The sequence below is a fragment of the Vulpes lagopus genome, chromosome 2, assembly GCF_018345385.1.
Source record: "Vulpes lagopus strain Blue_001 chromosome 2, ASM1834538v1, whole genome shotgun sequence".
NCBI lineage: Eukaryota > Metazoa > Chordata > Mammalia > Carnivora > Canidae > Vulpes > Vulpes lagopus.
In genome coordinates, this window is record NC_054825.1 from 22,427,945 (window position 1) to 22,443,038 (window position 15,094).

Here is a 15,094-nt window from a genome sequence, read left to right on the forward strand (position 1 = left end):
TGGGTGGCGGGCACTGAGGTGGGCACTTGGCGGGATGAGCACTGGGTGTTATTCTGTATGTTGACAAATTGAACACCAATAAAAAATAAATTTATTTTAAAAAGATATTAAGAAAAGCCTCAAAAAAATAAATTATTTGCCCTCCCTTTCTTGGGCAAACGAGTTAGAGATCCAGGAATCAGTGCAGATTTTAGATATTTTTATACTTAATGAACAATCTTTCAGAGGTAAAAGTAACCCCCATCTTTGGTATTCTCTGTGTTCTAGATGAACAGTCTTACCTCCAGTGGAAATGCGCGGCACGCGTGGCAGTGTGTTGTGGACTACAATGCCACCTTTTCCGTGGAGTAGTACATAGTCACAGTCAGATGCATTCAAGGTTCTTATCTCAGCTACCCTGTGTGACTAGAGAGAAACATCAGGAACACAACATGATAATCCAACAAAGAAAAGAAGACAGAGGCTCATCAGAGATGAGCGGGAACTTTTACAACCTGTGGACACATAGGCACCCATAGCTTACATTTAAAAAATACTTTAAAAAATTACAAAACAACTTAAATTGGAAATGCTGTGACCTGTGGCAGAGTAGGAATACCTTTCTATCACATCGATTTGCCTCTCCCTAAAACCACTATTTAACCCCCTTCTCTCTAATTCTGCAAATTAACCTGAAAAGCTCAGGGTATCCAAGAAACAGAGGGAAGCTTGTTCAGCTCAGGATGCACCATAACGTCTCAGCAGCACGTTTAAATTATATGTTTAGGCTGACAGGCAAACGTATTTCACAGCAAAATCCTTAGAAAGCAGGAGACAATTTCCTTCAGCTCCACGTCATCGTTTGATGTAGATTGCCTATTATATTCTTGAGGTATTATGAAAAATGGATTTGGAGATATTTTCTTGACAGTGGGTAGACTAATGGAATCTGGTGACTGTATTTAAAATGTGCAGGGGTTTGTTATAACATGGTAATAGAAATATCAATTGCACTGACAGGTTAAAAAAAAATCTGTCAATGAATGATAATGAAGTTATTTAAATGTCGACTCACTCGCAAACATTTTCCAAACCCTAAATTATTCTCACTGCTTTAACCTCATGCATCCTAAGTTATTAAGGAGCAGTGTCTGCGATGCAGCTAATGCGCCTTTGGCTTTGGAAGCTATTTTTATGCTGCCAAATGCACTAGGAGCAATGAAAGTGGGTGCTCTTAATGATTTTAGGAAAGATACAAAACACAGAAGCCACAGCTGCTTGATTTAGAGGAGAACGTTGTCCTGCTTTCGGGACCTCTCATTGGCACTGATTTAAGTAATGCCCCAGTGCTTCCTTGCTTCCTTTCCTCAAGCTTCCTTCCCTTTTGCAGCTCAGGTCTTTGTTCTCTGATCTTGGCAGTATGGCTTGGTGTGTATGGGAAAGGGTATGTTACCTCTCTGGGGTCCTAAGGTAGAGGAAGAGGAGGTCAAATTACTGGATACTTTCTAAAGCCTTTTTGAAGAAGTGGCCTAGCTCATTCTTGATTGAAAGAGTGTCCATTAGGCTTCTGCATTCATTCACCTTCCATATGGAGAAGACACCTGATGTGTCCTGAGACCTGGGGGTTTGGGGGTGACCAAACATATGTCCACTACCCTTCTGGCACTTAGAATAGTCTAAGATGCTAGGCAGGGGTTTCTTGATTAAAAAGTAGAGGAGCGTAGAACATGTTCCCCGCTCTAGTCCCACTTCACCCCACATGGCTGATTGAATCTGCTAGTAGCAGGGACTGTAGTAATCCTTGCCAGATTATGCAGGCTTCTTAATTTTGATTTAGTAGAAGTCCAGCTGGCCATACAAGAAGAGCAAGCTTCCAGCAGGTTAGCCAGTCAGTGAAGAGCAGAGTATGAGTGCCTGCTATGTCTGAAGCACTCTTCTGAGAGCTAGGAAGACAGTGGTGGGCAAAACAGATATCTTTTCTAGTCTATTCTCATGGAGCTTTCATTCTGGAGGGGGGAAGACAGAAAATAAGTAGAAATCTATCAGATGGGGGTAAATACTATGCATAGAGGAAATAGAAGAGGCTAAAGAGAATTGAGTGTGCTGGAGGTGTGGGAAAGATGCTGTTTCATACAGGATGACCAATGTTCAGAAAGAAACAGGGAGACCATTTTAGGAAAGAGCTTTCCAGACACGGATTAGCACAGCTAGAGTGGGCTGGGGTGGGGGCAGGCAGAAAAGGCAGAGGGATTATGAGTTGGGCATCTATCATGTTACCAATTTATTAGATAAAAAACAAATCATTGATATGATTTGTCCAAAGCACATCTGAAGTTTATTTGTTGAGGGACCCAGGGGACTGACTGGCTACCTTGCATGTGAGTGTCTGTGTCTGGTTCTCTTTGACCTCAAGTACTGACTCTTTCTGTGAAGCTGTGACATCTTGATAATCTTCATGAGGCATCATCAGATAATTAACGAGTTAACCCACTTACTTTTTCCATATTTCTAGCCTTCTTAGGAGCTATGGTAGACCAGATGAAAGACCTACCTTCTCTTCTTCTTACCACATTGTGACAGTTTCTGCTGATGGTTCTCTTATGACAGATTCTCTCTGGCAGGCCCTCTGTCCTTTTCCCTGATATTCAGAAAAGCCAGGTTTTGGTCTACACCATGTAAAACTTCAAACAGTTTGACTTCATATTCCTTTGACAAAGAAACGCTAAACTAGATTTTGTAAATATATTTCCTTTTTTTCATGTGGCTTTTGAAAGAGGCAGCGCAGCATGAGGTTAAGGATGAAAGCTCTCAAGTGGCAGCTTGCTTGAGGGCTGCATCTTCTGAATTCTGTGGCCTGGGTGATACTCCTGGTTCCTCCTTGTCTGTAACCTGTAACTAATATCAGTGTCCATCTCACGGGCTTCTGCTTGTGAAGGGCTTAGATCACATTGGAAGGACCTGGATAAACATTAATTTTTATTATAAGTTAGGTTTCCTAAGCATAATAGTGCATTCAGGAAATCCTAGCACACTTATTATAGAAGCAAAATGTGGAATTGTTCACTCTCAAATTCCAGTTCTTACCCTTACCTCTCCAGTTCAAGGCCCACACAAAGCTACTAGGACACATATCCTTTAAAATGTGATAGACTAGGGGAACCTGGGTGGGTCAAGGTTGAGCATCTGCCTTTGGCTCAGGTTGTGATCCCAGGATCCTGGGATCGAGTCTCAAATCGGGCTCCCTGCAGGGAGCCTAGTTCTCCTTCTGCCTATGTCTCTGCCTCTCTCTCTCTCTGTCTCTCAAGAATAAATAAATAAAATCTTTTGAAAAATATGTGATACACTAGATTTCGTTACATTTAAAAATGGTAGCAACTTCACGAATATTTTCTCTTCTAAAAAAGCCAAATCTAAATTATTTTTTGTGGGTTCATGTTGTGGGTTTCAGTAAGTGCTGGGTAAGGATACCAAAAATAATCAAGACAAAAATTAGTGATAAACAAAAGCTATCATTTAAAGATTGCCTATTACATGCCAGTCATTGTGTTTAGTACTCTTTATGGATTAATTTAGTTTACAAAGGATTCTGTGCTTATCTATTATCTCATTTGATGGTATATGACTATAGCAGTGGAAACAAAATTACATTTTTATTTCTGCCACTCCCTGTGGAAAGTAGTCATGCTCTGTATTGATCCCTTCTTTGAGTGTGATGGGACACTGCCATCTGAAAGAGAGCCCAAGGTCTTGGAAGGTAGGTGGTGCCATGCAGTGGATGTGGTTTCTCCATTCATCAGGGCAACTTGTTTCAGCTGTATGAATATAGTAAATACTTAAATAAAGATATAAATGTTCTAAAAGTCACTATTTAAGATATGTTTGCAAAAAGGTAGTGTAAAAAAAAAAAAAAGGTAGTGTAAGGGGATGCCTGGGTGGCTCAGTGGTTGAGCATCTGCCTTTGGCTCAGGTCATGATCCTGGGGTCCAAGGATTGATCCTTGGGGTCCCCGCAGGGAGCCTATTTCTCTGCCCATGTCTCTGCCCCTCTCTCTCTCTCTCTTCGTCTCTCATGAATAAATAAATAAAATCTTTAAAAAAAGAAAAAAAGAAAAAAAAGGAGGGATGCCTGGGTGGCTCAGTGGTTGAGCATCTGCCTTCGGCTCAGGGTGTGATCGTGGGGTCCCGGGATAGAGTCCCGCATGGGACTCCCTGCAGGGAGCCTGCTTCTCCCTCTGCCTATGTCTCTGCCTCTCTCTCTCTGTGTCTCTCATGAATAAATAAGTAAAATCTTTAAAAAAATTAAAAAGGTAATGTAAGGATTAAGGATCGAAAGCAAAAACATGAATGCCATAATTTAGTCACTTGCATATTTATTCTCCTGGAAATGCTTATTTTTTTAAGCTCTTGGTGTTTTCTTGCACAGCATAGATGTTGACAGAAACCCTGTTTTCCATCTGTATATAAGTCAACCTGTAAATAAAACCTGAAAAAATGTTTGTTTCAGAATGATATAAAAAATGGTGCAAGTTGAGAATTCAAGGCTGTTTATATTGCATCTTAAATGCATCTTAAATACATTTTTGTGTGTGACATATCTTTTTAAGAATCCTTTTTTTTGTCTTGACAAAAGCAATCACTTTATGGTTAGCATAGGCTGGCATCTCTCTTTGCAAATTTGATTTGTTTTAAATATTTTTTTGTTCCCCTATTCTTATAAAACCAAGATTCATAATCTGTCTTTTACCTTTTTTTTTTTTTTTTTTGGTCTTTGATATGCTTTTCCAAAGTATGTTGCTCAGAACACTAATTTAATTAGATATCCCTCAAGAATGAATCCTGTAATCAAATATGTTTGGAAAATGCTTCATGGAATATGCATGGAATATATTCACAGCATATATTAAAATAATAAAATTTGTGTATGTATATGCAAATAATAAAATGTATAAGTTCTGAAGTAGAGGAACATTAAATTTTGCCTTATCAAGCATTTCCTAACATTTTTTGATCTTGGATAACACTCTTCTCCCCTATACCTAGGGATGATACTTAAAATATTTAACAGCCAGTACATTGGCTCACCAGTCAGCCTGCTGCTCAACTGTCTGTCTCTCATCCGTTCTTTCCGAGCCCAGATCCCTAGGGGGCTGCAGTTCCCACCGTTGACCATGCAAGGATAACTGGAAGCATCTGTTATCTGGGAAGGGGAGTTTGCAGATGGGCACTAGGAATTGCTTTCCAGGGTGAGGTAACTTCTCCAAGGTCACTGTCTCCTCCACTGGGGCTTAGGCTGATTGGCAAAAGCACTAACCAATCAGAGCAGGTGATCCTCTTAGTGCTGAGCAAATTTCTTAAGGCCCTCAGCTGTGCCAACCTTCAATCTTTTGGTTGCTAGACTGTGAGGAAATCTAGGAGTTCTCCAAGAGAGAGGCCATGTGGTAAGACTGGCAGAAGTGCTCTTCAGAGAACTTAGTGCAGTAACTATTTACTAGCTGGTTTGCAGATATTAAATATTTTCACTTCTCTACCCTTGAATCAATATATCCTGGCTGACTGTTAGTTTTACCCATGATGCATGTAGCCTTCTATCTAATTATAGTTTTGTGGGACAACTTTGGACAACTGCTAATCTGTGCCATTTGGGGCATGTGGAAATCCATCCTTTTTTCCTCTGTTAATTATTATATTGCCATAATGTTTAAACACTTAGCTCTTCTGGAATTGAGAATTAACAAGCTTTGATTCAGTTTCTGAGCTTTGAAAAATCAAGGGGCGAGAGTTGGCTTTAAACAATGGTGCCAGACAGCTTGAAGGATCTGGGCTCGTGATATTACAATATGGGGAAAGTATCCAGTTAACATATCAGAAGCTCTCTGAGAACAAAGTTCCTAATGTATGTCTGATCTAATCACTCTGTTATCATCTTGTCATAATGAGCTACACACACACACACACACACACACACACAAGCATGAAAGTGATTCCATATAAAACCCTTATGGAGTCATCCTCATTTGCCCTTGTAGAGTATACATTTTGAATGTAAATGTATTCATTGAATAGCTCAAGGATCACATTGATAGAAATGATAAGAAACTCATTATTGCTTCCCCCCCCGCCCCCACCATGGGCTGGTTTCTCTTTCTCCATCCTTCTTGCCCATTATCCTACTAAGAGAATTAAACCGTTCTCTCATAATCCAACACAGTCCTGCTGATGTCCACCTATGGTTGAAAGCATCTGTCAATGTGGCAGTATTTGCACACTCTGTCCTCTTCCCATTGCCACCCGCCCCCCATAGATTTTTGCATCTCTTTGTTCCTGAACTTGTAAGTATTGTTTAGAATCAAGATTAGAAAAAGTTATCAAATGAAAGGAGCTAGAGAAAGGCTAGTGAAGTTTCAGAGACTTGCAAGTTAGGAAGGAGAGAAAGTTGACCTAGTGAGGCCAGGGTAGGAGTGAGGGAAAAATAAGTAAAACACCAGGATTGGACTGAGTGAAGAAAGAAGTCTCAGATATTTCTTAGGGGAAATTTCACATCTGCATGAGTTTGAGGGGTAAAAGATGAACATGGAAGGAGGATCTAAAGAAGTCTGTTGTAGTTCATGGATAAGATCTCCTGTGGAAGTTTTGAATGCTCTTCAAATATCCTTGGCTATTAAGCCAAAGTGTGTTTGATTGTGATAGAGCACAGGCTGGTCCAGAAGAAAGCCAGCTAATATTTGGGTAACACGTGGTGCCCTCTAGTTCATGATGCTCTGGTTACTTCCCTTTCCTAAAGCCCTACCCATTTTCCATTTTCAAGTGTAGTAGTTCTTCAAGAAATTTTACCCAACACTCCAATGTTTACTGATTTGGAGCATCACTTTAATTCTATAAAGTGTTGACAATTATAAAATTATATATAATTTATTACATAATTTATTATATAGTTATGTATTATCTATAAATACAAATTTTAGGGGGAAAATACCTGGATCTCCAGCCAGATTAAATTCTTAATCCCTTAATTGCAGGATCACATGTTATTTATGCAGCTTTCCTGCTCCCCTGCCTGGTCCGGGATAGATTCTTAATGCATGGTGATGAGGTTGTTAACACAAACTTCTTCTGCGTAGTCTTTATGGCCTGTAGGAATTTGTACTTTTATCAATATCAGAAATGAATTAAAATGGTTACATTTTTGTGCTTGTATTTAAACCAACTGTATTTTCTAAGCCTTGTTAATTCTTATCTATAGCGTTGAACTTTAACACGTTATAGCCTTTTATTTCTGCCCTTCAAATAAACTGTTAGGTTTTTGAGAGTGGCAGCAATGTGTTGTATCCTGGTACATAGCATAGGGTCTGGTACATTTTAGGAGTTCTACGTTGTAAATGAATGAATAAATGAATTGGGATCTCCCATATCTAAAAGAAAGGCTAAGAGGAAATTGTATGTTTCCTTTAAATTAAACAAAACATAAACAAGAGAAATACTGGGGTATAATATAAGCAACACAGAGTTTAGGGCCAGAACACCTGGATTCAAATGCTAGCTGGCAGTTTTCCAGCTGTTTTCTTTGAATGGGTCACTTATGTTCTGTCAACTACTTTCTTCAAATACAGGCACTATTTCCTCCTGCACATACATAGTTGTGATGATGATCTAATGAGATTACAATTTTGAAATATGAAATGAACTTTGATAGAAATGGTGATTAAAGCCCATTGATTCAGTCAGAATTAATAAGTTATTGACCAAGGACTAGACTAAGATGAAACTCAAAAAAAAAAAAAAAAATTGGGTCAGTTCCAAGAAGTAACATCCTCTTATCTCCAGGTTAGTTAATACCAGAAAAGGCCACTGAGTAAGATAGTGAAATTTCATGTATTATTAAGATGTTTTCTTACTCTTAAATAATAAGAAAAGACTAAATGACCTTTGAAGGGACTGGCCTGCCATCTATTCTATGACTCATGAAAGGAAACATAATTTGTACATAAATTAGGAGAACCTGCTTTTCCACTGTGTCAAAGATAAAGCAAAAGTTTGAAAATGTCAGATCTATGTAAAAACTCTTTATTTCTGTGGTCAGTTCAAGAGACACCCTCATCTCTTAATCTTTTAGAATTAAGCACATCCTGTATGCCATGTACGTACATTAAGGAGCAGTAAAGAGATGGAGTTTTAATTTTTACCAATTCAATTTAAATGCAAATGTTAACCACTCACATGATGCTACTGTGTACATAATGAAGCATCATTATATACTACATGAATCATCTAGAAACCTCCTGAGAGCCATTCTACTATGTACAACATGTATTATGCTGACAAGCAGCCAAATGACGTATACTTCTATCCTCATTAATGCTCCTTTTGAATTGTAGGTCAACTGATTACGGAACAACTTATGAGAAGCTGAATGATAAAGTTGGGTTGAAAACAATTTTAAGCTATCTCTACGTGTGTCCTACCAACAAGCGTAAGGTAAGGCCTGTATATTCAATGTGCTGCTTATTCTTGACGTGACTCCTGTCTTGGTTGGCTAGCCTCTCTAGCTACAAAAAAATCTGTTATGGTTACACCGGGATTAGAGGTGTGAAGATAAGTTGATGGATGTTAAGGTGGTGAGATGCCTGACACCTCCTAATTTTCAGAGCAACAGCTGTGAATGTAGGAGGGTGAGAGGCAGGCACATCATTATCATTTCTGAAAGGTAGCTCCAAGGAATGGGTCTCTGTGAGTGGATGTCAGAGCTCTGACTAGTCAGTCACGAGAATCAGAATGAGCCTTGACAAGATGGAGGAGAAGGTGGGGTTTTCATCTGAAGTCCCCTCTTTTCCCTTGACATGAGTAAATAGATGAACTAGAATTGTGGTGAATGTGTCCTCCGGTAGCATGTTGGATATTTGCTTTCTGAAGTTTATTCAGCCTGCACACAAATGTCAGGAAGGAAGCATATGGAAAGAACCTTGGAGATTATCATATACTGCACCCTAATTTTAGAGATGAGAAAATTAAGGTTCAGTGAAAGGTAATGGTTTGCCCCATTGCAGAGTTATAAGTGCAACTGGAGCTAGAATTCAGGCTTCTTGGCTGGCAGTTGTATTGTTTCTTCTGCATTATACTGCTTCTGGTATAAGAGTTTACCTCCTCTTCAGAGAGAGATGTCATTTTCTCAAGGAAGACAATATTTGTTGCTTTTTAAATTTTTTTATTTATATATTCATGAGAAACATAGAGGTAGAGGGAGAAGCAGGCTCCCCATGGAGAGCCTGATGTGGGACTCGATCCCAGGACCACGAGGATCAGGACCTGAGCCAAAGGCAGATGCTCAACCACTGAGCCACACAGGTACTCGACAGTATTTGCTTTTAAATGAGAAAGACTTATACTTGTCTCAGGAGGAGAATGGCACTACATCCATTCTTTGGTTTTATCAACTTGCATCGTCAGATTCTGAATTATGACATAGAGTTTCTAACTATTGTGTGAATTACATGAAATAACAGTATCCATCAGGAAAGACAGAAGTGTTCATATGTCCTAAGCTGTTGTTCTTTTATGATGGTAGCAGTGATATCTAGGTTCTCATTTCAGATCTTTCAGTAGTTACTGTTAGTGACCTTTGGTAGGTATTTCATTTTGTTATCTGACCTACGGGAGGTGGATGAGAACATCTCTGAGTGGTCATTCCTTAACTCTGGCTGCACATCCAAAGCACTGTTAGGTGATTCCCAAATGTGCAAGCCCTGGTCTCACCCCCCATTGCTCTGGATTAGAGCTCAGGCAACTGTACCTTGAGCAAGCTCCCCAGTTGTTTCTTGTATGCATCTAGGATTGAGAATTGCTTATGCAAAGTGTAACATTGCCTCTGGCCCTAACCGTTTCAAGTTCTTCATAGAAGCAGCATAACTTAGCAGCTGTGCATAGGCTCTGATGTCAGATGGCATGAGTGAAAACCCAGCTAAACCAGTTAATAGGTGTATAACTATGGTGATTTACTTAATCTCTCCAAGCGGTGTCATCAAATTTAAACTAGGGATAATTATAATTCCTACCCCACGTGAAAAATTGTAACTATTACATGAAATAAGGCATTTCAAGTGTTTAGCACAGAACAGCTAAGGCTCATCAGTGTTTTCTCTTTATTTTTTTCTCATCTGCCTCCTCTTCCTTCTTCATATAATTATTAGAAGTAATAGTTGTGATCATCTTCCCTAAATAGCAATGTTCCGTAGAATTTTCTGTAATGATAGAAATATTCGTTTAAACTGCCCAGTACCTTAGACATTAGCCACTTATGGCTTTTGAGTATTTGAAATATAGCTAGTGTGACTGAAGAACTGGATTTTAAATCTAATTTAACTTTAATTAACTTAAATGTAAATAACCACCTGTGGCTGATGTCTTCAGTATTGGACAGCATAGCTCGATAATGTCAACCTCACAAATGTGGAGATACACACCAAATGTTCCTTCTTCCTCTTACTGGATAATTATTGGTCCATTATCAGTAGTTACATCTGAACAATTTGACCTGCTGTATATAGTCCTAAACTGAGGACTTACACCCGTAAGTTTTGTAATACGATTCAGTTATGTTTGTTAGCTTTGACTCAATTTTTCAATTCCCTATTGATGTTTCCTCTGGTTTCACATTTTTAAATAAACTTCATTTAACAATCAACAATCTGTAAGTATCATAGGATACAAAGAGAAATAAGTCAGCATTGTACCCTGAAAGGTCTTGTATTCTAGTAATAAATGCAATATGCCTTTTTGTCATTGAAAGGCCCTTTGACTCTGCTTCCACCTAACAGAAGACTTTGTGTGAGACATTTACATTTTCCTATTTGTAAAGTGATAGAGGCAAAAATAAAGGAATTCCAGCTGGGAGAGACCTTAAAAATCGTTCTTAGAATTACTCTAATGTAGTGATAGTCTTTGTTTTATTGATGCTATTAGAAAGGAATATAATAGGAACACCTGGGTGGCTCAGCAGTTGAGTGCCTTTGGCACAGGGCATGATCCCGGGGTCCAGGGAACCTGCTTCTCCCTCTGCCTATGTCTCTACCTCTCTTTCTCTGTGTCTCTCATGAATAAATAAATAATAATTTGTTTTTTAAAAAAGGAATATGTTTTTTAAAAAGATTGTTTGCTGGAGCAGTGCTTGAAACTTGAGATGCTCAAGTCCAGATGCAGCTCCTAAGATGGGAAGGAAAGCTTAGAAGGAGTATAGCAAGGAGCCCGAAATTCTAACCCATTCACTTTCCTGTGCCAGCATCACCCAGGCTACATTTTTAGTCCAGTTATCTGCAAGGCTTTGAAAAGTCACTGGCCGTGGAATTTAGCTAAAATTAAAACTTGGCAGACCCTATTTCGCGAGAAAGAGAAGTCCTTGCCCATGACTATGAGAGAACAGCTTTCTCTGTGCCTTTTACCTTCCAGAAGCAGAGGTGGGCCTGAGCTGTTTAAATCACAATGTTTATGGGTGAACCTAAGCGAAGGGATCTTTTCCTGTACAGATAAATGAGGCTTCAGGGTCACTTTCTGAGATGCTGATAGATTTAAGAAATATTGGAGGACGATGAAGGTCTTTACAATGGTGCAAAAATCAATAAAGTTGACATAGCAGTATATTTGTGTACAGTTTTTCTACTTATGAGGTGAATTTATCATCATGAAATATGTACTCCCCCCTCAACGGGACCTACTTGAACCAAAGAGATAGTACCTGTACAACATTTTAAAGTGTGAACATATTTCCCCCCAATCAATGAGAGTTTATGTAAAAGAAAGAAAGAAAGAAAGAAAGAGAGAAAGAAAGAAAGAAAGGCAAAAACGAAGAAGAAAAAAGAAAGAAGTATCAGGCTCTATTAATTATGCAGGACAAAGGCACTCAAGTTCATGTCCGCTGCAATTCTCCTAGGACTTGTGCGTCCTCCAGTGAAAAGGCAGGCTCCTTTCTGGGGTTGTATTAATTCTTTTCCGTCCCTAGGGTGCTATCTAGCAAGTTAACATCTTTTGTACCAGATATGTCTCTCTGCTTTTCACATCAGTGGGAGCAACTGGAATAAAAGTGACATCGGGGAAACTGCCTTGCTTTCCCAGAAACCTGTTTTGCCTTCACATGCTTACTGCTATTTTTAGCTGCTTGTGAGGAGAAGCCCAGTTCTTCAATCAACGTGTCTCCAACAGCGGGCATCATGCCCTGGCTTTGCAGACAGCTTGTTAGGGGCATGACTGGGATCAGAGTCCAGAACAAAACAGGCCCTTATTTACAGTTTAAATTAATGATCATCCATTGGCTATTTCTCTACAAGCTGCTGTAAATGACAGTGGCTTTCCTTGGATACGTCTGTTACAGTAAAAACTGTCATCTCATCATAGGCCAGTCTAGGAAATTTTGACTAAGAGACAAAGAAAGCCTACTCTGGATATAATCCTAGCTCATGCAGCCCCTTTTTCATCAGAATCATACACACAGCCTCTGATAGATGAGGTGGGCCAAAAGAACAAGGATAAGAGGATCCTAGTGCCAGAGGAGAGGAAGGCTAGCTGTCTGTCACTGTGTCTCCAAAGGACAGCGTTCTTCACCTGGTTCCCTGATAAATCCCAAGGCTTATTGGTGTCAGTATGTGGTTTATTGTCCCCATACATATAATCTTCCATGAGAAGGGATGATTTAACCTGAAAATGAGCAGCTGGGATTGGGACAGTGATGGACAGAACTAATACAAATATAACAAAGACAAATAAAATCAGTGCTGAAGTCTTAGTCTCAATATTAAAGTCTCACTGAGTTTATTTTTATTCTGCCTCAAGAAAACTTGAATACTTTGGGTGTGTCTGTCAGCAATACCTTTCCTGTTACCCCCAACTGACTGTAGCTGGCCTCTCTTCCCAAGGTGACATATAACATCCTCAAGGATTAAAGAATGCAAAACCTCAACTGGAATTCACCCAAGTGGAATTCACTGGGGGAGAAAAGTTGGGAAAAAAGTGTTTTGTATTTTAAAAACTTGGACCATCCAGTTCATGTCAGTGTTCTCTCCTTGTGCTCTCCATGCAGTATGTTCTCAGCAAAGAAGAAACCTAGAGAGTATTTGCTCTTTATTTTTCCTGTGCCCCTTCGTACCCCAATTTCATCTCCTTTCCTTGTTATTGCCACTTAATTAATACTTTTCCTGCTGAGAGAGCCTTCCAAGACTTTCATCCTATAAATAGGACCCCAGCTTCTCAGACACATTGATCATTATTGCGGGTCTCTTGGTACAGGCCAGCGTTAAACACTGTTTGCATTTTCTCCAGATGTTTAGGTTTTAATTACCTTACTGTATGTGGCACTTTCTAAGTAAGCTTTTGATTACTGACTCTTTGCCTCTTCTCTTTATATCCAGGTCATGCCTAATTCCTCTTGTCATTTCCTTAGGAGGTGTGTGTGTGTGTGTGTGCGTGCGTGTGTGCGTGCGCACACACGCGCATTTAAAGTGGATGACTTTGGGGAACAGGGAAAAGGTGTGGTTGATAGCATCTGCCAACTTCTCTTAGGAAAAATATGGAATCATTGAATCAGAAATGAAACGATGTCACAGGTATTCAGATTCTTCTTTTTCAGCTAACAGACATGGAAACTGAGTCCTTAGAGTTTAGTGACTTGCCTGATATTACAGACAACTGGTGAAAGAAAAGCTAAGGTCATTAGACTTTTAAGGTGAACCGTTTGTTGGTCCACTAACTCTAATCAATTCCATTAGTCAGATGTTCTCCCTCCGATCTTCCAGGTATCTGCTTCTCTTTTCTAGCACTTTTCTTTCACTCATGATGAGTTGGCTTTGAGCCTGTCTAATGCCTCATTTAGAATGAGAGGTCACAGGGGGATAAGGCCCCCCTTCACCAGCTTCCTCGGCTGTAACAGGCCAAGCACCCTGTCGCGGAGTATAGTAGGTGTCCAACACATGGCCGAGGATTTAACCTGAACTTGATTGAGTTTGGGGCTCCTAGGCTATACTCGAAAAGCAAAGTACATTGTAAAACCAGCTTTGACTCATTTATTTTCTCTAATTATGAAATTAATTCTTTCAAGTGAATAAATAAGGATAGTAAAAATCCCTGTAGATTTTAGTCATTTCTAGGCCAAAATGTATAATTTTATCTTTTCTAGCCAAGAAGAGCATGATTAATATTTAAAATGCCAGGACTTTGCATAGCACTCACTCGACATTATCTGGCGAGGCCAAGGGGAACTAGCGTATTGTATAATACATCAAAGGGGGTACATGACATTTCCCCTGGCAGACATTCCGCAGTTGCTCATTCCATCCTAACTCTTTCATCTGTCCCTTTGTACACAAGATCATGCATTTGCCTCTCATCTTTTAAAAATAACATGTATTTCATTCATAAAGAAGTGCAATGCATGAACTCAGAGACATAGAGGAAGTGGCATTTTCCAAAGTTGCCTACACTTAACCTGGGCAATGATGGCTAAAGGGAAAGACCATCTCCTTTGATCCTTCCTGGGTACAGTTGAGTGTGTATACTGTTTGAGTCCATCAGGCTCTGTTCTGTTCTCTTCTTGAGCATTCAAAAAGAAAATCAAATCCAAGAAAACATGCTGCATGTACTTTTTTTTTCCTCTGGGTAATTTTCCAACAGTCATCCTAGCCATTGGGTTTCAAACAAGTTACAGAATAATAAGTGCAAAGCACTCTGCTTGAAATGGGCCGAGTGCCAGGACAATGCCCACTAGCAAAGTCGCTCATCACCCACAACATGGACTTGGAGAGCCCTCTGGGACTCCTGGGCTCCACAGGGCACAGTTGGGGAAAAAATACTGATGTAGTCCATCCTGATCATCTGTATATTAAACTATACCTGGAATGCCATGCACCTTGTACAGTATTATATTAAGTCAAAGCAACTGAGATAACATTCATAAGTATATGTGAATAAAACCACAAGCTTTTTGATTTGGGGGCATTATGATAGTTTAGTAGATACCTAGTTGATTTTTATTGAATCTTATCTGTTTAACACTGATGTAAAAAAAATAGGTTTATAATACAAACTATTTACATATTAATAAATATATGAAATAATATATCAGTTCTCAGAACTGATCCAGT

General features: G+C 39.4%; 1 protein-coding gene across 5 annotated transcripts in view; it reads left to right on the forward strand.

Moving 5' to 3' along the window:
* SORCS1 (sortilin related VPS10 domain containing receptor 1) overlaps window positions 1–15,094 on the forward strand; it is a 495,497-nt gene that overhangs the window by 258,863 nt on the left and 221,540 nt on the right. For all 5 annotated transcript variants that reach the window (XM_041746197.1, XM_041746198.1, XM_041746200.1 and 2 more), the window contains exon 3: window positions 8,351–8,450. In XM_041746197.1, coding sequence (XP_041602131.1) covers window positions 8,351–8,450 — 100 coding nt within the window. The remainder of the gene's footprint in view (window positions 1–8,350; window positions 8,451–15,094) is intronic.